A 22,848-nucleotide genomic window follows, 5' to 3' on the forward strand; every position below is an offset into this window, starting at 1 on the left:
TTTCTCACTCAAAAAATTAAATTTGGTGCTGACAGTAAAAAATAAAAATAAAAAAAGAGAAAACTTGTGAGTTTTAAAATGGGAATATTAAACAGAAGCTCTTCCTCAAGGTATTTAGAGGGTGTATCAGAATGACGCAAAGAGCAGCAGGATGAAGATGCGTTGTAGCAAAAACCCCAAAATAAAACCCCAAAAGAAGGTCCCTTACCAGGGTTGTGCTCCAAGGTCCGAGCATCCCGACTTTACATCCCCACTGCCTTTATATGATGTTTCCCCTTGCTTGGGCTGAGCCAGGACCTGAACGACCTCGGAGCCAGCGGGGGATATTGTTTGGTGGGAACAATACTCGGTTCACACCTGGGCAAACAGCTCGTGGAGCTCGGGTCGTCCTTCCAGGACATGTAGATATTTGTTCCCTGGGTGAGTCCCTGCAGGCTTTCAGACCGTTTAATCTCCTTTTGTGCAGAGAAATCCCCCAGCTCCCTGCTTTGCAGTCAGCCCTAGGAAAAAATGTACGTAGGAAAAAAAATACATGCCCATAGGAAAAAAAATACATTTAGCAGATCTTCATGCAATCCTAGAGCCTTTCTTTGCTGTCACTGCAACCTGGGCAGCCCTTTGCTTTTGCAGCCCCATTACTTCATTTTTTATCTTTATTTTTAATGTGCAAATGCCAATAAAAAGGGTAGATGTGCCGGGCAAAAAGCAAACGGTCTGTCTATCCCCCTCCCTGTTCTGCATCACATTTAATCTCATTCTGACTTCTGCATCTTTTTAATGGAGCAAAAAATCTGAAAAAAAACCAAAAACAAACAAACAAACAAAACAAAAAACAAACAAACAAAAAAAAACAAAAAACAAAAAAGAGCTGACCCAGACCAATGCTGGGAAACCTTTAATTCTTTAATTGATACTGGACCTTCTTTGTACTAAGACAAAGTCAGGACTTTGCAAAAAGTCAAAAGTTTCAGCACTTCCCATTTTCTCACCTCTATTTTTGTTGTTTCAGTTTTACCTTATCCACCTTTTCCTCAGCTGGTCTAGCTCATGCATGGCACGTGGAATATCTCTGTTTTGGAGGCCTTAAACGACAGGATTATGGCCTGAAGGGATCACATATTTAATTAGGATGTGATTCCAAGAATCCTGCCTACCTGCTCCAAGTGACTTCTGAGTCCTTTGGCATCACCTGTATCAACCCAACCCAATGTTTATGCAGCTGTGCTTGGGCTGACGGCACAAATCCCGATAACACCTACGTTTCTTCAAGCATGAAGCCAAGCTTAACTCCTCCAGGCAGCCAGAACAAAGTGGAGAAACTTCGCACACCTTTGGGTACTTGGTGGGGACCCACTGGTCCAGAAAACTCCGGAGAGGAGCACGGTGCAATGCTTTCCTGGCCCAAAATCTCAACTTGTTCTTTTTTTTTTTTTTTTTTTCCTGTGCTTTTCCATGCAATGTTGAGCAAAAGGCTCCGTTTCAAATCAAAAAAGATGCTTACAATCTATAACATTACATATATGAAAATAGGGTGTATATATACATATATTTTTTGAAGAATTGGAGGAATGTGGATTTCCTGGAATTTATTTTTATTGGTACCAGCAGGTAACACCCGCTACAGGACCCCACTGTTTCTATGGGGCTGGATGCCCTCCTGTTTCCAATCCACTTCCAGGGTGGAGAGGTTCACGTATCTCGAAAACAACATGAAGCAGTAATAATAATAAATTTAATAATAAATTTAATAATAATAAATTTAATAATAATAAATTTAATAATAATAATAATAATTTAATAATATATTTAATAATAAATTTAATAATAATAATATATGAAGCAGTGGTAGAGGTTAAGGAAATGAGTAGGATTCACTGCAACGCCAAGGGACAAAGGAAAATTTTGAAGGGCAAATGAGAAGAATCTGGTGGAAGGGGTGAGAAAGAGGGATGGTTAAAAGGCATTTTCCTCCTAGAAAAAGGGAAGAACAACCCAAAAATCCCTGTGTGATATTGAGCAAATTGATTAAGCACAGATGCAGCTGTTTGCTTTTTTCAGATATTTCTCCGTTTGGGGGCTGTGGATGGATTTGGCGGATAGTTTCATGAAACAGCCCCAGTTATTTTTTTTGCAAGAAGTGGGAGAAGTGGTTAAAAAGCATCGCCCAACGTGGGGCTCGAACCCACGACCCTGAGATTAAGAGTCTCATGCTCTACCGACTGAGCTAGCCGGGCTGCTTGTTTTACTATTTTTTGGAAATCACACCTTGTGCAATAGGCTTGGGGAGCTGGGGGGGGGATATAGGATTGTAGCAGGAACTGGAAAACAGCAGAAAAAGCTGGGATTTCTGGGTTTGTTTCACTTTTTTTGCTGAGCTTGCTGCAGTGTAAAGTGGATGGAGGAAACGCAAAATCAGGTTTTGCACCCACGCCGGGGGAAGACCCCGAAGCAGGGCTCAGAGACGGCGGGGAGCGAGGTGCTTCGTGTTGTATCAGCAGGGGGTACAATAAAAAAAATAAAATATTAAAATAAAAGGTATTATTTTGGGTTTTTCCCTGACCGGGAATCGAACCCGGGCCGCGGCGGTGAGAGCGCCGAATCCTAACCACTAGACCACCAGGGAGCGCGATGGAGCCCCTTGCCCGCATATAACGCGGGGTCAAGGCAATGCCCTGGGCTTTAATTTGGGGGGGACCCGGAGCTGCTTTTTACCGAATTCAAAGCAAAAAAAAAAAAAAAAAAAAAAGCAGCTTTGCTTAATTCTGTGACTATTTTCCTCCTCCTTCCTTTGGGATCTGAAAGGGAAAATCCTCCCAGGCAAGCAGGTCCTTGGGTTTGTCTTCTGCTGCCATCCAGCGGTGGCTTCTCCAACACCTGGGAGTCCTTCTGCTCTCCTGGGATATCCCACAAGGTCCCTAAGCCACCAAATGCTTTTTTTCCAACCTCTAATCCTTGACATTCACAAGAATTTCAGTCCAGTTACTGATTTCCCCTGATCTTTAGGCAGTTTTCCTATGTTGATATTGGAAGATGAACAAAGCTCACTCATTGCACAGGACTCTCCCCTACTACTAGATCCCATTTTACAGAGAAATCCCCATTTCTAGAAAAAAAAATCAGCTCAACCCCTTATATGCCACACTTACAGATAATATTATACTAGAATGAATCCACAAGTGTAATAGAAATATGACTGTAGGAGATTGAAAGCAGCTCAGCAGGAAAAAATCTACATTTTTGCCTGCCAGACTATGACTAAATTTCTGGAAGAATGGAAATATGAACAACAAAAGGGCTTTAACAAAAGCTACGTGGAAATGTGGGTCAGCAGAGATGCAGCAAAGAGGGAAAATCCACATTTAATGGCAAGGAGCTGTGCTCCAGAGAGTTAATTGAATGTGGAGCCTGAAATTTTGGCTGCTGTTCGAGGTCACAGCCCCGAAACAAATAGGTTTTGACACATGAAAACCATAAATTTGGGTATGATGTCCAAGAAAGGAGCTGAAAAGGAGTGTTTCTGCCCGGTTTCGAACCGGGGACCTTTCGCGTGTGAGGCGAACGTGATAACCACTACACTACAGAAACTGGATGAAAGGTGTTTTTTCCCCTATTTCTACAATAGCCTGAAGCCTGTTTGTACAGGATTTGTTTTAGGTGCATTTGCGCTAAAAGTACATGCAAAGTAAGGGCTTTCACTTCTGCCCTTGACAATCCATGCTTCTTTTATGCTTTTTTATTTTATTTTTTTTTAACATGACACTGCTTTTATAGAGCTAGCATCCATACCCATCTCTTGAGAGGTCATTATCAAAAATATGCAGAAAATTAAGGATTTGCCATGCAGAATGACGGTGGGAATGAGATGATTTAGATTTTGGGTTTTCCTTCTTCCCTCTCTCTGCCTTTGCAAGCCCTGTTTTGGTGCAGGAGTTGAAGGAGGGGGAAAATCTGAGGGATGCCTTCAAAAGCAAAAAAAAGCATGTTTCTGCCTGGTTTCGAACCAGGGACCTTTCGCGTGTTAGGCGAACGTGATAACCACTACACTACAGAAACTGGATGAAAAGGGGGAATTTGACCCATTTCTCCAATATCCCAAGGTCCATTTGCAGAGTTCTTATTAAAAGGAAGGCTTTGCTGCACTGAACAGCAAAGAAATTAAATGTTAGAACTTTGATTTTCCTCGTCTCTGCCCTGTTTTTGCAAGCCCTGCCTTGGTGCAGGAGGTGAAGCAGGGAGACCCTTAAAAACTGAAGAAATTCCCTTAAAAGTTGTTTCTGCCTGGTTTCGAACCAGGGACCTTTCGCGTGTGAGGCGAACGTGATAACCACTACACTACAGAAACTGGATGAAAGGTGTTTTTTCCCCCATTTCCCCAATTTTTTCAACCCCATTGCCTTTGGCTTTCCTTTTGCTTCATCTGTGCTAACAGCCCAGGCAAAGCAAAGGGCTCAGCTCTGGATTTGTCTGAAATCTCAGAGATTTGTCTGAAAAATATAATAATAATAAAAAATGACACATCAGAGAGAACCCTGAAAACTGAAGAGAATCCTTAAAAAAACTTGTTTCTGCCTGGTTTCGAACCAGGGACCTTTCGCGTGTTAGGCGAACGTGATAACCACTACACTACAGAAACTTGAAAAATGACCCCAAAAATGCCCTATTCCTGGTAGGATGCACCCAGCTCTCCTCCAGCTTTTCCAGCTCTCTTAATTCCTCTCCGAACCTCCCAGATTTGCTGCTAGGTTTAGAAAAAAAGACCATTTTTGCAACCAGCCAAGCTTGGGTGGATGAGCAAGACCCAGTTTTATTTTGGAGCAAGCCCCAAAACAGCAACATGAGGATGGAAAGCGAGGGGAATGCTTTCGACACCGACTTGCAGAGGAAATCCACAGCGGTTCCCTCTGCCAGAGGGGAGGGAAAAAAGGAACTGGAAAAGACTGAAAAATTTGCTCTTTGGTAAAAAGAGCAAATTTTCCTAAAAATTAAGATTTCCTTTCCCTGACCGGGAATCGAACCCGGGCCACGGCGGTGAAAGCGCCGGATCCTAGCCACTAGACCACCAGGGAGAGATGCTTCGGGGTAATAATTGTTTTAATCAATTTTGCTATTTTTCTATATATTTTTTTTTCCATATTTTATTTATTATCCTTGCAAAAGGTGATATTCAAGCACCTGGCCAAACTTTTAGCGGCTTGGTTCTGTCCTCGATGCAATGAGGACCCTGCAGGACTCCCAGTCAGGGCTGCCCCCCCCCGTGTCCCACATCATTCCCTTTTTAGGCTCTTTTTTATTTTTTTTACTTAATTCTGCCTGGATCAAGAGCCTGGGAAGTCACACCAGGGGGATGCTGAGCAAAGCAGCTTCCAGTGGGTTCGTGCGAGGAATTTTGGGGAGGGGGGAACAGTGCTATGAATTAAATAATAATTGGAAATAATATTATTTTTTTGAAATAATATGGAAATATATTTTTTTAATGGTTTTTAATCTTCGATCACAGGGACTTATCTCGCTCTGGTACTTTTTCTCAGAGCCCGGCAACTGATAACAGCGCTACCACACCTCCCTCCAGGTGTTGCCAAAAATGTGCAATAATAAAAGATGAGATTGGGAAAAGAAACGCAAACATCAGCTCCCTGGTGGTCTAGTGGCTAGGATTCGGCGCTTTCACCGCCGCGGCCCGGGTTCGATTCCCGGTCAGGGAAAAGATAATTTATTTTCCTTAATTAATCTATATTTATAAATTCTGGTTGCACTGATGTTACCTGCCCTACCTGGCACAATGACCCCAAGGAAAATATCAAGGCGTAACCTAATTATCTGCCTAAAACTCGTGCTAAAAACAGAGTTTTTATTTGCAGCCCTGGCTTTTCGACCTCCTGACCAGCTTTAAGGACACGAAAAAGAATAAATATTAAAATTTTGACAGTGTTTCTGCCCGGTTTCGAACCGGGGACCTTTCGCGTGTGAGGCGAACGTGATAACCACTACACTACAGAAACCCTCCATATCACCCCCTTTGCCCTCCCCCTCCCTTCACCTGGATCCCAAATTTATTTTGGGCTAAAAATGCGAGGAAAAAGGAAAAAAAATGATTTTTTCCTAAGATTACGCATATAAAGGCACTTTTCTGCTCCTATTCCAAGCAGGAAGAGTTTTATTTATGCGGCCCTTCCCGGCCGATCCCATTTTTTAATTAATTATAGGGTTAAAAATTGCATAAATCACCTGCTGGGTTAGGAAGGGGGGTTTTCAGTCTTTCCAATAAATTTTTGTGCTGAATTTTGTTTTTGTAGCAGATCTCAGTGAACATATTGAAGAAAATGAGGCTGGAACCACCGAAAGCATCACCAAAATAAGGATGAAAAAAGGTGGAAATTGGGGCCCGGCTAGCTCAGTCGGTAGAGCATGAGACTCTTAATCTCAGGGTCGTGGGTTCGAGCCCCACGTCGGGCGCTTACATTTTTCTTTCATTTTTTTTAAATTATCACAAACATCAGCTACAAAACATCCCTAATTTCCCTGTGTTCCGACTAGTGATGAATCACCACGAAACCCCACGAAAAAAGAAAAAAAGAGGGGAAAAAACTTTCAAATTAATTTTTACGGTCTTTATAATCCCTTTTCAGCCCCATTTTCATCACCGTCAGGATGGCCGAGTGGTCTAAGGCGCCAGACTCAAGGCTCTGCCTTCCCGCAGTTGGGTATTCTGGTCTCCGAATGGAGGCGTGGGTTCAAATCCCACTCCTGACACGTATATTTTAATTATTTTTTTTTTCAGTTATTTTCCCCCCAAAAATGCCCATTTCGCCCTGAGACCGAAAATCCCCCGGTGCTGCACGATTTCGGACCGCAAATGGTTGATTTAAGCGAGTTTTCCCCAAAGCTGGGCTCCGCCTCGTGCTGGGAAGGGCAGAAAAAGAATTGTTTCACTTTTATTTTGAATCCTCTCGTTTTCAGCAAACTTGTTTTGAGCAAACTACTCTCTTGCAGTAATTTTTCTTTTTTTTTTTTTTTTCTTTTTTTTTTGCACTTTGCACTTTGATTTTTTGCAAGCCAAATTGCTTTTAAAAAGTGTTTTTTTGGGGAGAGGATTTTTTTTTTCTATTGTTTTCTATTTTTTTGTCTTTTTCTTTTTTTTTTCTTTTTTTTTTTTTTAATTTTTCTTTTCTTTTTCTTTTTTATTTTCTTTTTATTTTTTTAAGGGAGAGATTTGGGAAGGGGCAGGGTGCAGGCAGGGTGCGGGCAGGGACAGGCAGGTAGGCAGGACAGTTTCTGTAGTGTAGTGGTTATCACGTTCGCCTCACACGCGAAAGGTCCCCGGTTCGAAACCGGGCAGAAACACCTCGAATTTTTCATATTTTTTTAATATTACTATACGTATTTATTTTATTTTATTTTATTTTATTTTATTTTATTTTATTTTATTTTATTTTATTTTATTTTATTTTATTTTATTTTATTTTATTTCACTTTATTTCACTTTATTTCATTTTATTTTATTTTATTTTATTTTATTTTATTTTATTTTATTTTATTTTATTTTATTTTACTTTATTTTACTTTATTTTATTTTCCTTTATTTTATTTTCCTTTATTTTCCTTTATTATGTTTAATTTTATTTAATTTTATTTTTTATCCCCTCTTTTTGAAAAAAAAAGATCTTAAAATATTTTTTCCGACCCTTTCCAATTCCTCCCAGCTCTTGCACCGCCTGCCCCAAACCCACCCCACTCCCCTAAACGCACTCTCCCCTTACCTAACGCAGGATATGCTGCACCTCCCCCGACTTCCCTCCGCATCTCACCGTCTGCTTTGGGCGATTTCTTTATATTTTCTTTATTTTTACCCATTTTGCAGCCTTTCCAAAAGACAAGAGGATGGGAATCGACGAAAACTTTTCTTCCCTGACCGGGAATCGAACCCGGGCCGCGGCGGTGAGAGCGCCGAATCCTAACCACTAGACCACCAGGGACGCTGTATAAAAACCTTTACCCTCTACTCCATCACCCCTAGCAAGAATTACCCATTCAAGCCCATTTTTGACCCATTTTTTCTTTTATTTTAACCTCCTTTCCCTGTCCTCCCTGCACCCTCCACTTCAGCACCTCCTCAGGTTGTAGCAGGCATCAGCCCGTGCTCTTTTTTTGGGGGGACAGCGGTGATTCCCAGCTGCCTGGAGCTCAGGTTTACCCATACTTAGAGGGAAAACAAGCCCCACAGCCCCACAGCACGCCAGCAAAGCTCCTAGAATTCATTTTAACTCCGAATTATGGCTTAAACACCAGAACTCTTGGGAATTTCGGGAAAAGCATGTGACTATTGCACGATGCAGGAATGGCTGTTGCAAATGTGAGACCTTGCTCCGGCCAGGTGGGGATTTTGCAGAGTTTTTTTGGGGGATTTTTCCCATTCACTGCCCCCAGCTCAATGCCCATGAAGTGCCAGGACGAAATAACCACAAGACCAGGCTGCAAAGGAGGCAGTTTCTTATTACCATTTCCAAACAAAGCTTTTCAAACCATCAAAGGCACATCTGTACAATTGCTTTGGATATCCAAAACCCCTGAGTCCATTCAGTGGTAAGGAACCTGGGAAATCCTTCATGAGCACCTTCCATCCCCTCTGGGCTCCTTCTTACGTCCCCAAATTGCCTTTACGCACCAGCACAGCCCAAGGGTGTTGCTCCATGAGAGGTTGAAGCCAAATCTGCTTGGGAAGGATTTATTTCTCTTGGTTTTAGGCATGTACAGGAGATGTGTCTGCATGCCATCTAGTCAATCTAGGCTCCATCTGCAAAGACTTGTTGAGCTATTTCTAAATGAGATAATGTACAAATTGCCACCATTCTCCATTGATTAGGTTATCTCACCCACTGATTAGATTCTTGCCTTCTTCTCGGAAGAAAGGTAAGAAAACTTGAAGCTGTCGGGAAGTCCTCCAGGCTTTTGCATCTTGGTCCACAGCATCTGTGCTCAGTCACAATGCTCAGTGGGATGAAAAAGATGAGTAAAGGGTCCAGAAAACAGCAGGGATTTGTGATCAGTTGGAGATTTGGCTCAGCTCTATCCTTGTTCTCCGACAGAGAGGTTTTCTTCATGCCCCCAAAAGCCATCTCCGGGGTGATGAGACCCCACGGTGTCCCCAGATTTGGGAGGGTGAGACTTGAGGCATGGAAAGGGTCAGGGGGACAGAGTGAACTGGCACCCCCTCCCCAAGCAGAGCAGGGGGAGGATTTGCTCCCCTGCAAAGGACGTCGGCGGGTAGGTGAAGATGGGCGCCAGGTTGTGGGAGTCGAAAAACGCCACGCGCCCTGCCTCGTAGTCCAGGTAAATCCCAATCCCCCTGGGGGGAGCGAGCAGGGAGATGGGGCTGGTAGGAGAGGTGAGAGCCTGGTACTGGCTCCCGCACTGCCCCACCGCCCAGATGCCCACCTCGGGGTTGACGCTGATCCGTCCCTTCCTCCTCACCGACTCCTTGGCCACCCCGACGGCCCAGGCTTCCCCGTCGCCCACCTCCACCTCCCAGTAGTGCCTCCCCGTGCTGAAGCCCTCGCAGCCCAGCACGCAGCGAGACGAATCGAAACGTTTGGGGTTGTCGGGCACGGGCTGGCGGGTGTCTTCCCATCTCACGCGCTTGCGATCCTCGGACAGGACCAGCCGGGGATGCGCCGTCTCCGGATCCAGCGTCAGGCTTACTGAGGACGAAGAGAAGAGCATCAGAGGCATGGTCCTAAGTGACCTTAATGTCCTATTTGGTCCTAAATGACCTAAATGACCTATTTTCCCCAGGCTTGACTCCAGCTCCCAGTCCAGGGGCTCTCCCTGTTTGCTGGAGTGATGGAAGAATTGTTTTATGCCCACGAGCAAGACAGGAGGAAGAGAAATGTGAGTGTACGAAGGGAAATTGATCTAGAAAAGCAAGGCTTTGAAATGTGAATATTTTTTTCTGGAAGTCTCCAGGCTATTGAAAAAAATACACAAATCCTCCATTGTCCCTTGACCTTCCTTTTTTTTTTTTTTTTTTGTTTTAAGGTCACCAGTGTTCCCAGCAGCTCCACAGGGAAATGTTTGCAATGTTCGCCTTGTTCCTAGAGCTGCTGCTGAGCAGGACTCTACGTGACATCCCGCAGGCATCCCAGTGCTGACCTGGCTCCCCAAGTCCTGCCAGGAGGCAAACTCATCCTCCCTCATGCAATCAGCCCGAGTTAATTGCACCTTGCTATGCTAATACACGGGGCATGTTGGAGGTTTCTCTTTGCCACATTGCACCAGGACTTCTCCTCTGCTGAGATCTTCCTGAAATCCAGACCCAGGTGCAACCTCCAGCCCTCTCCTCCCCGGTTTCTCTCTACCTTGAAATTTCATCAGCATCTCCTTGAGGGCAATGTTCTTCTGGGGAAGACTAGTGGGCGTCTCGGCCAGCTCAGGCGATGCCTCCAGTGGCTTCTGGGCGCACTCTTTCTCAAGCCTGGAAGGAAAAAATAAGCTGGCTCGTAATACTGCCTTTGCTCGTAATTCTCATGATGAGAATTTCTGATTTTCAACTAGGTTTTCTTGCAAAGAAATAATAGTGGGGCTGGAGCGAAGGATGGGTACTAGGGTTGTCATTAATGAACTCCCCATAAGCGTCTGCTGACCCAGAGCATTATTTTGTCCCAAACACCAAGCAATGAAGAGCTTCTCTCATAACCAGCAATGCTTTACAAGGGAAATGCAGGCAATAATAGATGCCTTTTCTTGCCTGCTTTTGCCTTTAAAATAACCCACCTTCTTGATCGATGTCCAAAGAGCATTATTCACGACGAAGTCAGTTATAGGGGGTGGAAATTCATACTGAAGCCCCCCTTCCACCCAAACGCACCCCTTGGTGTTTAAACATCCAGATATTTTAGCTGCTGGGTTGTAATTTATGATGGGCATCTGACAGCTTTTCTTGGTCTTCAGCATCCTACTGGGACCAGGGCACTTTTTGCAGTGTCCTAGCTTTATCCTATATGTCTAAACAGTCACTAGCACATGGGGCTCATAGGGGGCTGGGATTTTGGAGTCCATCAGTGTCACCACCATCGAAATAAACATTAACATCATAATAACGTGTGGGAGAAGCCACAAACCTGCTCAGGATGTTCCTGCTGTCCTACAAGGGAAGGATGAGAGAAGGAGCATTAGGACAGAGCAACAATAAACAACCAAAGGCTGCCGTGGGGTGACCTCAGGCAACCACTCTAAAATTACGGGTCTAAAATAATACTGCATTGCCTGCACGGTGTTTATAGATCTGCTGCGGGGTTTGGCAAGGTCACGGCAGCACCACTCAATGAGCTGCTCCCTTGTAGTTATCTGCCATCACCCTTCGTGTCCCTACTCTTTGGGCATGGGTGTTACTTTTGCTAATGCACACTACCGCTTTGGCATAGCCAAATATTTGAAAAGCAGGAGTAAAACAGAGCCTGCAGGTGGGCTGAGGTGCATCATTTGATGACTATTTAAGGAGGAGATGAGCCACAGCTAGGCACTGCTTTTTGTTTCTCCACTATGTATTGTTGGGATTTAGACAACCTTTCTGGATGTAGACGTGTACAATCAGATGGATGAGTCCCATACCCATCATCATTAAATAGTGATTTAAATAAATTGGGCTTGGTTTAAAATGTTCAAAAGGACAGCTGGGCCATTGAAGAAAATAAATGTATTTCATTTTTTTAATAGCTTTGAAGGATAATAGTTTTAAAGGAACATTTAGGATGAATTTGCCCCCTGGGCTGGTGACACTGGTGATGTTCAAGGCCAGGAGTTTTCCCTGGGGCTCTCACCTGTAGGAGTTCATATGCTGGCTGCTGACACTTCTCTTCCAGCTCACGGATCTGCTCACCCACGGAGGAGATCTCCTCCAAGATCTTGGCGATGTTCTCCTCCTGCCTCCTCACGATCTCCTGGTCCAGCTTGGCTAGCTGGCCCAGGAGGAGCTGCTCCTGTCGCTCCACAAACTGGTGCAGCTCCTTGATTTCGGCCACGACCTTCTGCCTCTCCTCTTCTACCCTTTCCTACAGCAAATGCACGCAAGGGAGAGGCAGGGAGAAATTGCTTGGGGGAAATTGCAACAGAGCAAATTTAATGTGTTGACTTTAGGTGCAAGACGGCCATAAACTCATAAATTCCAATGAGTATTGCAGAGCAGAGGAATGTGTAATATTTTAGATCTTTTTTTTTTTTTTTTTTTTTTTTTTCTTTTTTTCATTGCCATTTCTAGGCTGAAGGTGCTGTCAGAGAGCATTTCCCATGGACTGTAATCTTTGTACCTAAAATGCTGCAGACCTTTGAACAGCAGGGAAAGATACACACCAACACCATAAACAGAGATGTCAGGGAAAGGGAAATCACGGCAAGAAAGAAGCAGTTGGGTCATTCCCTTTTCTACATATATTAATAAGGAGAACCTGGAAATGTGCCCCATTTGTGAAAAAACAGAGGAAAAAAAATCTCAGCAATAACCTGGCCAAATCCAACACATGATTGCAGCCAGATAAGATGCTCAAGAAGTCAAGAGGCATGGGGGGAATAGAAGTAGCTATTAACTACATATGGTACCTGTCCATATGTAGGGATGGACACTTACGAGGAAATTCAGGCTTCTCCCTTCCTCAGCCATTTTCAGCCCCAGCAGTTTTTCTCTCCTGTCCTTCAGGATCTGCACGTGAGCCTGGAATTTCTCCTGAATAGAGAAGAAAGATTTTGATGGTGCATTTTCTTCCCCCAGCTGGTCCATCCCCCTGCTTTCATCCCACCTAACCCAGCTTATCTCCTACAAATTCACTCTCCCCTGCTTAATAATATGGCAATCTGGCTCTGGTAATTAGTAAACCCTCATTTCTGGAAGAGAAAGGGAGGTGGGCAGACAGAATGGGCTGCTTTCTCCCAAAACTACAGTAAAATTTTTAGCATAGAAAAGAAAATACTCAGGCAAAGGACAAGGAACTTCGAATGACTGGGGAGACCCTGCTGGCATCTCCTCAGGTTCAGCGCTGACCCAAAATGTAAGCTCAGGGTTTTTGCTCACATCTGATGCTAAGGAATATGTTTTTGTCCCCAACCTTGCAGCCTGGGCAATGCCCCATGCCCAATGTTCAAACCAGCTTAGGGTGGCAAGACCATATCCTCCACCACCCCTGGGCGGTGAGACTGGGGATGCATCACCTGTATGTGGTGAGAACAAATTTTACACCTCACCCACAGACAAAAAAAAAAAGCATTTTTCACTGCAACCAGCACAAAACGTAACCCTGCCTTGCACCCTGAGACCAGATTCTTTTGGTAGAAATCAGCATCTGGTTTCTATCAGCATTTCTGTCTAATCTGCACAGGAAGCATCTCCTGCACCCCAAATGTTCAAAACAGCATAGCTGCCCCTGCTTTGAGCAGGAGGTGGGATTAAATATCTTCTGGGCTCCTTTACAGCATGATTTATATGATGATAGTACGATGATCGGGGAATGACAGCATCAAGAAAATTGGGATAACCAGGAGAGAAAGAGGGGGGAGCACGGAGCAAGCACGGAGGAGGTCGGCTGTAATCCAACCCGTGGATCGAAAGGGGTGGAAACGCAAACATTTACAAGCATTTCTCAGGGCAGCTCCATGACCCGGTCCCCTCCTCTTCCCCTGGTTTCCCCCAACTCCGGAGCCCTCCTACCTTGTGCTCCTCTGCAGCCTCCTCGATGGGGACCACGGGGTGGGCGCGATGCGCCTGGGACTCCCTGCAGACCAGGCAGATGGGGGTCTGGTCCTCCTCGCAGAAGAGTTTCAGAGCCTCCTGGTGCTTCTCGCACAGCCTCTCCCCCCCTGCCCCTCCTTTGGCTGCCTGCAGGCTCAGCCTCTTGGCTATCTCGATGATTTTCGCCAGCTCCCGGTTGGGTCTCAGGTTTCTCTCCGGGGCCGTCTCTTTGCACCGCGGGCAGGTGAAATTCGCCTCCTCTTCCTCCCAGCAGCGGGTGATGCACGCCCGGCAGAAGTTGTGGCCGCAGTGGATGGAGACGGGGTCTTGGAAGAAGCCCAGGCAGATGGAGCAGGAGGCTTCATCCTGGAAGCTTTCGGCGGGGATGTCTTCAGCCATGGTCTTCTCGGTGGCGAAGATGACGGGGCAGCTTTCGTTTTCCGCCCCGGTTGGTCTCGCCGTTGGCTGCTCCCCTTCCTGCAGGTGCCTGGGGCCCCGAGGGAGGTGAAAGGGAGCTGAGAGATTCATCACGGGGATGATCAGGTTTTCTCCGGGCAAAAGGCTGAGCTGAGAGGCTGCAGGAATCCCCTTTTCCCCGAGGGGGAGCGGAGGGGAAGGGTGAAGCCCCCTTCCCCAAGGGGGACCCCGTGGGTTTCAAAGAGACCAGATTGAAAATAAACATCCTTAATAACTTCCTGGCTCGGTACAGATCCACCTTCAGCTTCTCTATAACCCCCCCCCCCCCAAAAAAAAAAAAATAAATACCCAGGGAAGCAGAGGAGTAACCCCCACCCCAAGTTTCTCCATGGTCCAGCACCCAGAAACCAGTCTGGTCTCATTCCTCATTAATAAATGCACTCTTAAGGGATTAATTAATTGAAGGGCACGGGGGGAAAAAAGCTTGATACAGCTCCCTTCTTCATGCTAAACCACCAAACACATCCTTCGCTGCTCGTTTTCAGCCCTTTCTTATTTTGCATGCCTAACTGCTGGCTTCACCACCGTCTTATTTGCGTTCATGCGTGTGTACGTGTGGCTATAATTCTTTTATTGCTGCTTTCGCTTCTCCTTTTAAACAGGATGCTGTTTCTTTCACGGCTCAGTGCTAAGCCCGGAGTCAAGTGACAAGCAATTACCACTCAGCCGTTTATTTTGATTTTCCCTTTTCCTCCAGGCTTGCCTGAGCTTGAGGAAAGGAGGGGATTTCCTTTTGCCCTGTAAGTGAAATGACTCCACGAAAAGCCATATCCATCATCTGTCTGCTCAGGGATGGGTTCTCCTTCAGCTGGCTGCAGAAAAGCTTCCATCAGCCTTTTGCCACCACGTTTTTGGGGGGAGATGTGATATTTCATTAGTGTTGAACAATTAGGTTGTTTAGGCTGAAATATCACATCTATCACATAAATCAATCACATATCACATCACTATCACATCTTATCACACGAATAAGCAGGTTTTTATTTTCCTGCGAAGCCTCTGGCTGTATAAGCCAGCCCTGAATCCAAAACTTCATCCAAAATTTGCTATAATAACACCAAAATTCACTATAATGATGCCAAAGTGACAAATGTCCTCCTCCCCATCACCTTTCTGCAGCTGTCCTGGAGGGACAAGAACATCATTCTCCATCCCATTAGATAAAAATCCCCAAATTCACTCAATCCCACAGACCACTGACCTGTGGTCCATGGAATAGCTGCTACCAGTCCAAAGCCCTTTTCATGCCCAAACGAACAGGGTGTATTTGCATGGGGACGATGCTGGCTAACGAAGCAGCACATTCTCTGAAAACATCAGTAAATAAATAACACATCTGTGGTTTCTGGTTTGCAGGTTTTTTGCAGGGGGGCATCATGATTTTCTGGTGCAGATTTCCGTGCCTGTGAGCACTCAGAATGAAACTGGTGGTACGGTTTCATATTCAAGGCCTTTTATATTTTATTTTATTTTATTTTATTTTATTTTATTTTATTTTATTTTAATTTTATTTTATTTTATTTTATTTTATTTTATTTTATTTTATTTTATTTTATTTTATTTATTTTATTTTTTATTTTTTTAGGAGGGGTGTTCATCTGGAGTTAAGGGTTGATTTATTAGGGAATGAGACGTGCAGAGGAACTGATGCTGGGATTTGCATTCAGGGCACTCTTTTCTCTCCTGCTTTGCTTCCTCCTGCTGGCCCATGAATGCCAACAGCCTCATTACCTCTTTCCTTCCTGGCACAAGCCACGTTTCCTCCCCAATTACCTACATGAGCTGCATAATCACCATAACCTCGGAGCAATCACCTGCAGCGGCTTTGCTTTTTGCTGTGCCTGTTTGGGGCTTGAAGCAGAGCTTGGTGCACCTGGAAAAGCATCACTGCTTCTCCAAATCCAGCCATGTCACTTGATTTTGCCAAGCCCTGGGGGCACTAACGAGCATTAATGGCCCCAAGCAGCCTCCACCTGAGCCCCCCACCTAGCCCATGGCACAGGGACTCTATTTAAGCTCAGTTTTTAGGCTTTTAGCATTTTTGCAAGCTGCTTTAGAGGAGAACCCACGCATGGCTGTGGACCTGCTGATCCCTACACCCCATGGGCTGCCTTCGTGATTCCAATGCCTTTGCAAAGTGATTTTTATCCCCTAAGAAAAATTAGCAGAGATTTGGAGCTGCTTATTTCAGTATGGAGAAAATGTGTTTTAGGGGTGTTTGAGACCATTGTTTTAGGGAAAAGGTGGGTGAGGGAGCACCCAGAACCCACGAGGGAGAGGCTGAGGAGTGGGTGAAGCATCATTTACCATGTCTAAGTGATGTTGAACTTGATGTTAAACAGCAATAAGACACAGAAAAGGGAGTCATGGGGTACTTTGATGTACTAATTTCCCTTAATGTCAACGCTAAACCTTAGGGTAAAGCTCCCCAGAGGCTTAGCTTGCCTTCAGATAACCCAACCCAGCTGCTAAAAGAAGGCTTGGTGCGTTTTTATTTGTTTTCTTGCAACCAAAGCCTTCTAGTACTGCTCTCTACAGGTTAAAATAATTACGCCCCTCTGCAAATGAGCCCTGAGCTCATTGTAAGCAGCAGAGCTGTGAGCGAGTGTGGTCTCATGAGGGAGCTGGAGGCTCTTTTTTGAAAGAGGAACATTTGTTGAATGCCTCTCTGTGAGGGCAGCTAGAAAATTAGTAATCAAAGCTTTTATTATGGGCTTCTGCTTAATTGCCTCAAGCCATCAATTAGGGAAGTGGGGGAAGGAATTCAAGGGGCAACCCCAAAATTGCTGTCAGGCACAAGTTGCCCTGCTTGAGTTTTCCCTTTTCTTTGCATTGCTTTAGCTCCTGCCTCCTTTCTTCAGTCTCTTAGGTTGTAGTTTAAGGGTTAAATATAAATGCAGGCCAGGAAAAGGGTGTGCTTTTTCCTGTGATCAGCCACATGAGGAAGCCGATTGGGCTGAAAAATGGGTCTGGGGGGGTGGGAAATGGTTTGTTTTCAGGCTGTTTGGTGTCTGGTTCTGCAGAGGTGGAGAGGGCAGGATGGTGGTGGCCAAAGCTATGGGATGGGTCAGCTGCAGAGGATGGTTCAAATGTAAAAAAATAAAGTAAAATGAAATATAATGAAATAAAATAAAATGAAATAAAGTAAAATAAAATAAAATAATAAAATAGGGTGCTGTTTGCTGCAGAACCGATGCTGGCCCCACGTGTGCCTCCACCATTGCTTTCCCAACCTTCTCAAACCTTCTCCTTTTCCAAGGATGTCCTTCTCTATTTTTTTTCCAAGCCAAGCCCCCTCCCTAAATCCTCCTTGCTCCCATCCCCAGCTCATCCAGGATGCGGGTCTTGCCCCGATTTTTAGCAGGGATCCCTTTCCCCATCCCAGAAGAAGATCCCCGATGTATCTAGATCCATTCTGCCAACCCGCGGGTACTAGGGCACCCATGCAGGTATTTTGGGCATCACCTCCTCTCCCCGGTCCCACCCCAGGATCATCTCTAGCTCTGCCCACCCCGAGCACTGGGGTGATGGGAAGGGAAACGCCTTTCCCTCGCGCGGAGGAAAATGAAAGTTGGTGCTGGTTTGCAACAGGGGCCCCATGGCTGCACCGAGCCCTGTCCCCAAGCTCCCCAGCGAAGCCTCCTGCCCAATCTGCCTGGAATATTTCCGAGACCCCGTCTCCATCCACTGCGGTCACAATTTCTGCCGGGCGTGCATCACCCGCTGCTGGGAGTGGTCCACGGCGAATTTCTCCTGCCCGCAGTGCAAAGAGACGGCCCCGGAGAGAAGCTTTCGTCCCAGCCGGGAGCTGGCGAGGGTCCTCGAAATAGCCAAGAGGTTGAGTTTGCAAGCAGCCAGAGGGGATGTGGTGGAGGAGGAAGGATGCGAGAGGCACCGGGAGCCTCTGAACATCTTCTGCAAAGACGACGAAACCTTCATCTGCGTGATCTGCCGGGAGTCCCGGCTGCACCGGGCTCACACCATGCTTCCCGTGCAGGAGGCTGTCCAGGAATACAAGGTAAAGGTTTATTTTTTCCACCTAGATATGCACTAGGAAATGAATCGGCACCATCGGGGTGTGATGTTCCATCTCAGCACCTTATCATGGGGCTGCAAATCATCCTACCCCCCACCCAGGGCTGTAGTCTGGGGGCAGTAAGCGTTGTCCTCCCCCCTTCTGGGTGTTTGCAAGCTGACCTCTTTCAAAATGACAACGTTGACCACGCACCGGTGTTTCCACTGCCTCGCTTCTCAGCCTGGTTGAGCAGTTAATCTAAAGATATTCCACAGCCAAAAGGGTGAGGTCTTCATCCCCTCTCCCCCCTTGTGAAATTCAAGCCTGTGTCCAGCTCTGGTGCTTAACAGACATGTTGATTGTGTGATGCTCTCTAAATCAGCAGGAAAATGTCCCATAAAATAAAATAAAATAAAATAAAGTAAAATAAAATAAAATAAAATAAAACAAAACAAAATAAAATAAAATAAAATAAAATAAAATAAAATAAAATAAAATAAAATAAAATAAAATAAAATAAAATAAAACAAAATAAAATAAAGTAAAATAAAATAAAATAAAATAAAATAAAATAAAATAAATAAAATAATAAAAAAGCTGCTTTTCTGCTGCATCAGTATGTTAAATCAACTTGAGAAAGGTAAAGAGCAGGTGGACAAAACTTTGTGGCATTTATTTCAATTTAAAGCATTCCCAGTCCCACAGTTTTGGATCCTTTTGGGCCAAGAGAGTCACAAGGAGAAGTTCTAGAGTTGAGCAAGGCTCAATCCCACTTCCAAGTGTCCATTTTTTAGGTTGTCTGCGCTCTCCAAAGATGTGGGGTCTTGTTTTTTTCCCTCAGGGACAAATCCAAGCCCACCTGCAAACACTGAAGGAAGACAGAGACAGGCTCCTGGGCTTTCGAGAGGCTGAAATGAGGAGAAACTGGGAGTATTTAGTAAGTATCTATTTATTTATTTTTTTTTTGATCAGGAATGGAGCCTGGATATCTCCTTTTGGTTTTAGATGAGATGCTGCATGGATTATCATCCTGCTGAGCATTGGGTCTCTCTCCATGTACTAAGCCAAATACTTCCTGACCCCTTTTCTCCCCCGGGATTTTAGGGGAAAAAAATATAGAAAGCAGAATCTGGAGCCCCGAAAGGAGCTCAATTGCTGAATGCCAAGGAAATTCTGAGTGGGTTTGCTTGCTCTGGATGGAGAATCATGTTTGGATGTGTTGGAAGTCATAACGATGTCCCTGCTGTAACACATTTTAGGATGCTCAGGGCACTGACCCTTTCTAGGTGTGCATTTAATAGTCAGTGCAGGACTTTGCTGCCTCATTCTACACCCACCTCTTGTGTCCCCTCCTCACAGGAGAAGACCGAGGCTGAAAGGCAGAAGGTTTTGAGCACGTTTGAAGGGCTGCGTCTCTTCCTGGAGGACCAGGCACGTCACCTGCTGGCCCAGCTAGCGGAGCTGGAGAGGGCCATAGAAAAAATACAGGAAGAAAACATCACCAACCTGACAAAGGAGATCTCGCACCTGGACACCCTGATCCAGGAGTTGGAGGAGAAGTGCCAGGAGCCAGCAAGTAAATTTCTGCAGGTGAGGAACTATTAAATAGAGCTTGGCTAACACAACCTGGCTCTGGGTATTGACCCATGATGTGGCTAAACCTGGTTGTGCTTGCTCCAAAGCTGCCGGGGTTTCATTAATATTTTGCTGCCAAGATGCATTCCCTGATTTTCTTATCCCTTCTCTCTCTTCCAGGACATCAGAGGCACCTTGAGCAGGTATGGATGGGGTTTTCTGAGCTTCTTCTCTCATCCCCCAAGATCGGGAAGGGGTTGGACCTTGTGTTGAGCAGGACAGGCACAGGTTTGGTTTCATGGACTGTGGTTGAGAGCTGAGGTGTCACTACCCATCACAGAATATACAACATGTTTCTTAAAGCCTGCACCAGCTCCTCTGAGCTATGGGTGTGCACAAAATATTTTCTGGTGTCTCTCAGAGATGCGTCCTGACCTCTCCTTCCTCTCCCTCTTCCTCTAGGTTTGGAAAGGAAAACTTCCAGCAGCCCACGTTGCTTCTTCCAGAGCTGGAAAATAAAATCAGTCACTTCAGGGAGAAAAATATTGCTCTAGAGGAGACTCTGAGGAACTTCAAAGGTATTGAGCAAGGATAGGGATAGGAAGATGGAGCAATGTCTGTGGGAGCACAAATTGCATCCGTTTAGAGCGTAAATCATATTTATTGGAATCGGTGGGGTGAATTGTGATGGACTTTTTGGAGATGAGACACTGGTTGGGCAAACGCCAGGTGCTCTTCAGGCTGCTTCTATAACAGGAATCCTGGCTGCCTGCCTTTGTAGAGTTGCCCAACCTTTTCCAAGTGAGAAATGTGAGATCCAGCTGGCTCCACCTGCACTGTGATGTGGATCTATGCTGAGATACCCCCCTAAAACTGCCTCTGTGCTGGGAGGAAGCCTTCAGAAAAAATAGAGCACAAAGCTGGGGGGAGGTCCTGGTCCCTGGCAAGGACACCCAAAGGTCCTGGATTGCATTTACACTTCAGTGTGAACATCAGCATCTTCTCCCATACACAAACTCAACACTCCTTCCCACTTTGATTCAGAAAGCTCTAGCTGAAAACCAACTCAAATTAATTTTTAATTTTAGCTTCCAGGCAACTCTGCTCCCCAGCATGTGGTGGATAGTGGCTTGTCATTTCTTTGGGGGCAACCTGCTTTTAAAATGATTTTGAAATCCCTGGTTGGGGGAATAGCATAGAAAATAGTCCTAATCCTAAACTTTTCTCATTTCCTTTTGGTCTTCTTGGGCTGTGTACCACATTTCTTCCATCTCCCTGCAGACATCTCACACAAGGTGTGATCTGAGCAGGGCAGAACAACCTCTCTGCTTTCATATTCACACTGATACCAGCATGTTATATCAAATAGATAATGTCTCTCTTTCTCCTTTCTGTTTTAGACATCCTGATGTTTGAGCTGCCTGAAAAGAGTAAGTCCGAGTCTCCTGGAGCTGAGGGAGTGGGAAAACCCTAGGGAAGGCTGAGCCCAGCATGGGATGGGCCATGAGTTGGAGGCTCATTTGGGGAAGATGCCTCTGTGTCTGAATGACAAAATGAGAGGGAGGGGGGAAAACATCATAAGGAGTCGGGGAAGCACCATAAAGAGTCAGGGAATCCTCACCACAAGCTGTTGACAGATTCATTTCTCTCAATGTTAAGTTACGTGAAGGCCAACTCTGTTCCTCATACCTGTATGTTCAGGGACCAAATGCCCAGTTTGGCATTTTTTGAGCCAAAAAGTCTCCTGTGCTTGGGGTTTACTCTCTTAGTCATTGGTAAGCTTCTGATGTTTACCTGGGTCCTGTGGAATAGGGAAAGCAACCAACATCAGAAAGGGGTAGAGCATCCCAAGGGATGGGGTGAATGATGCTGCAGGACCTCCCTGCTCAGCCCCAGCAGCAAGGCAGAGCCTGGAGCCATGGGGAAATGTTTTGGTTTCCTTTTCCAGTGAATGTGACCCTGGATCCAGCCACAGCTCACCCCCAGCTTGCCGTGTCGGAGGACAGGAGGAGCGTGAAGTGGGAAGATGCCCAGCAGGACGCATCCGATGAGGGATTTGGCCCCGATCCTTCTGTTCTGGGCTGCGAGGGCATCACCTCGGGGAGATGCTGCTGGGAGGTGGAGGTGACACCCAAAGGCTCCTGGGCTGTTGGTGTGGCCAGGGAGTCTTTGAAGAGGCGAGAAGAGACCCCTGTGAGCCCTGAGATTGAACTGTGGTCTATGGGTCTGTGTGAGGACCAGTTTTGGGCTCTCACCTCCTTTGAGCGCACGCCGTTATCCCAAATCCAGGTCCCTAGAAGGGTCCGGATCACCCTGGACTATGAGAGGGGTCAGGTGGCGTTTTTTGATGTCGATAGGAAGGCCTTGATCTTCATTTTCTCAGCAGCCTCGTTCAAAGGGGAGAGTGTTCACCCCTGGTTCTTGGTGTGGAGCGAGGGGTCTCGGATCACATTGTGCCCCTGAAACACTCCCTTCTTACCCAAACACAAATTTTATGTCCCCAACACCCCCGGTTCTAGCACTTTGGAGGACTCCTACCAAATTCCTACTAGGCCTTTCTGGCCTCTTCCCATTCTCAGTGACCCCAAAGGGCTAAGCATCTCTGTGGGTTGATGTCCCAAACTGTAATTGCCAGTTTGGGGTATCGGTGGCTGACAGATGGAGCCACTTCTTCCCCAAAACGTCTTGCACCAGACTGGCAGCTTCTCCAGTCTTAGGGTTTCAGATGAAGTAAAAAGGTTTACATGCTGTGACGTTCTTCTGTCTGGTTATTCACTGCTTCTGGATGTCAGGTTCACGGGGATTAAAGGGAAGCCACCGGGATTGGCATGGGTTTCTCTTATCTGTAGAGGTCAGCATGTTTTTTTTTCTAGGCTGGGTGCTGTACATTCAGTACAACAGATGGAGAAAATCAGGGACATTTATGCTTCTGAGTCATCTGACAGATTTGAAGCATGACCACAAGAATGAGGGAAATCACATCTGCAAAATTGGTTGGCCATTTTTGGGGGGACTGGGCTTTTGGCTGATTAAGTCCCATTGCTGGTTCCATTGCACAGAGGCTATGAGT

General features: G+C 45.7%; 2 protein-coding genes and 13 non-coding genes across 15 annotated transcripts; 5 read left to right on the forward strand and 10 right to left on the reverse strand.

The window, feature by feature from the left end:
- Positions 1-2,161: 2,161 nt before the first annotated feature.
- TRNAK-CUU (transfer RNA lysine (anticodon CUU)) lies at positions 2,162-2,234 on the reverse strand. The gene has a single exon. It is a non-coding gene; the product is annotated as a tRNA-Lys (tRNA).
- A 317-nt stretch (positions 2,235-2,551) lies between these two features.
- TRNAE-CUC (transfer RNA glutamic acid (anticodon CUC)) lies at positions 2,552-2,623 on the reverse strand. Its single transcript has one exon. It is a non-coding gene; the product is annotated as a tRNA-Glu (tRNA).
- Positions 2,624-3,512: 889 nt separating this feature from the next.
- Positions 3,513-3,585, reverse strand: TRNAV-CAC (transfer RNA valine (anticodon CAC)). The gene has a single exon. It is a non-coding gene; the product is annotated as a tRNA-Val (tRNA).
- A 395-nt stretch (positions 3,586-3,980) lies between these two features.
- On the reverse strand, positions 3,981-4,053 carry TRNAV-AAC (transfer RNA valine (anticodon AAC)). Its single transcript has one exon. It is a non-coding gene; the product is annotated as a tRNA-Val (tRNA).
- Positions 4,054-4,269: 216 nt separating this feature from the next.
- Positions 4,270-4,342, reverse strand: TRNAV-CAC (transfer RNA valine (anticodon CAC)). Its single transcript has one exon. It is a non-coding gene; the product is annotated as a tRNA-Val (tRNA).
- A 218-nt stretch (positions 4,343-4,560) lies between these two features.
- TRNAV-AAC (transfer RNA valine (anticodon AAC)) lies at positions 4,561-4,633 on the reverse strand. Its single transcript has one exon. It is a non-coding gene; the product is annotated as a tRNA-Val (tRNA).
- Positions 4,634-4,994: 361 nt separating this feature from the next.
- TRNAE-UUC (transfer RNA glutamic acid (anticodon UUC)) lies at positions 4,995-5,066 on the reverse strand. Its single transcript has one exon. It is a non-coding gene; the product is annotated as a tRNA-Glu (tRNA).
- A 564-nt stretch (positions 5,067-5,630) lies between these two features.
- Positions 5,631-5,702, forward strand: TRNAE-UUC (transfer RNA glutamic acid (anticodon UUC)). Its single transcript has one exon. It is a non-coding gene; the product is annotated as a tRNA-Glu (tRNA).
- A 224-nt stretch (positions 5,703-5,926) lies between these two features.
- TRNAV-CAC (transfer RNA valine (anticodon CAC)) lies at positions 5,927-5,999 on the reverse strand. Its single transcript has one exon. It is a non-coding gene; the product is annotated as a tRNA-Val (tRNA).
- A 381-nt stretch (positions 6,000-6,380) lies between these two features.
- On the forward strand, positions 6,381-6,453 carry TRNAK-CUU (transfer RNA lysine (anticodon CUU)). The gene has a single exon. It is a non-coding gene; the product is annotated as a tRNA-Lys (tRNA).
- Positions 6,454-6,642: 189 nt separating this feature from the next.
- TRNAL-CAA (transfer RNA leucine (anticodon CAA)) lies at positions 6,643-6,750 on the forward strand. The gene is made up of 2 exons: positions 6,643-6,680; positions 6,705-6,750. It is a non-coding gene; the product is annotated as a tRNA-Leu (tRNA).
- Positions 6,751-7,268: 518 nt separating this feature from the next.
- Positions 7,269-7,341, forward strand: TRNAV-CAC (transfer RNA valine (anticodon CAC)). The gene has a single exon. It is a non-coding gene; the product is annotated as a tRNA-Val (tRNA).
- A 560-nt stretch (positions 7,342-7,901) lies between these two features.
- TRNAE-CUC (transfer RNA glutamic acid (anticodon CUC)) lies at positions 7,902-7,973 on the reverse strand. Its single transcript has one exon. It is a non-coding gene; the product is annotated as a tRNA-Glu (tRNA).
- A 497-nt stretch (positions 7,974-8,470) lies between these two features.
- LOC101805457 (E3 ubiquitin-protein ligase TRIM39) lies at positions 8,471-14,430 on the reverse strand. The gene is made up of 6 exons (XM_005018305.6): positions 13,691-14,430; positions 12,617-12,712; positions 11,814-12,044; positions 11,115-11,137; positions 10,353-10,468; positions 8,471-9,695 (listed from the first exon to the last, which is right to left on the reverse strand). The coding sequence occupies exons 1-6, from the start codon at positions 14,237-14,239 to the stop codon at positions 9,181-9,183; spliced, it is 1,530 nt and encodes a 509-aa protein (XP_005018362.4). The 5' UTR covers positions 14,240-14,430; the 3' UTR covers positions 8,471-9,180.
- Positions 14,431-14,504: 74 nt separating this feature from the next.
- LOC101791534 (zinc finger protein RFP) lies at positions 14,505-22,531 on the forward strand. Its single transcript, XM_013098346.5, has 7 exons — positions 14,505-18,206; positions 19,045-19,140; positions 19,563-19,793; positions 19,959-19,981; positions 20,241-20,356; positions 21,179-21,208; positions 21,727-22,531. The coding sequence occupies exons 1-7, from the start codon at positions 17,787-17,789 to the stop codon at positions 22,239-22,241; spliced, it is 1,431 nt and encodes a 476-aa protein (XP_012953800.4). The 5' UTR covers positions 14,505-17,786; the 3' UTR covers positions 22,242-22,531.
- Positions 22,532-22,848: the final 317 nt, after the last annotated feature.

This window comes from Anas platyrhynchos, chromosome 17 (genome assembly GCF_047663525.1).
Source record: "Anas platyrhynchos isolate ZD024472 breed Pekin duck chromosome 17, IASCAAS_PekinDuck_T2T, whole genome shotgun sequence".
NCBI lineage: Eukaryota > Metazoa > Chordata > Aves > Anseriformes > Anatidae > Anas > Anas platyrhynchos.

Bases quoted from the DNA above. Each gene is read 5' to 3' on its own strand.
- LOC101805457 (XM_005018305.6), bottom strand. From the start codon at position 14,239: ATGAATCTCTCAGCTCCCTTTCACCTCCCTCGGGGCCCCAGGCACCTG. The intron at 12,045-12,616 runs GTAAGTGTCCAT...CATTTGCTGTAG, and splicing joins GGAGAAGCCTGAATTTCCTC to GAAAGGGTAGAAGAGGAGAG. The intron at 11,138-11,813 runs GTGAGAGCCCCA...CTTCCCTTGTAG, and splicing joins CAGCATATGAACTCCTACAG to GACAGCAGGAACATCCTGAG.
- LOC101791534 (XM_013098346.5), top strand. From the start codon at position 17,787: ATGGCTGCACCGAGCCCTGTCCCCAAGCTCCCCAGCGAAGCCTCCTGC. The intron at 19,982-20,240 runs GTATGGATGGGG...CTCTTCCTCTAG, and splicing joins ATCAGAGGCACCTTGAGCAG to GTTTGGAAAGGAAAACTTCC. The intron at 20,357-21,178 runs GTATTGAGCAAG...TTTCTGTTTTAG, and splicing joins GACTCTGAGGAACTTCAAAG to ACATCCTGATGTTTGAGCTG.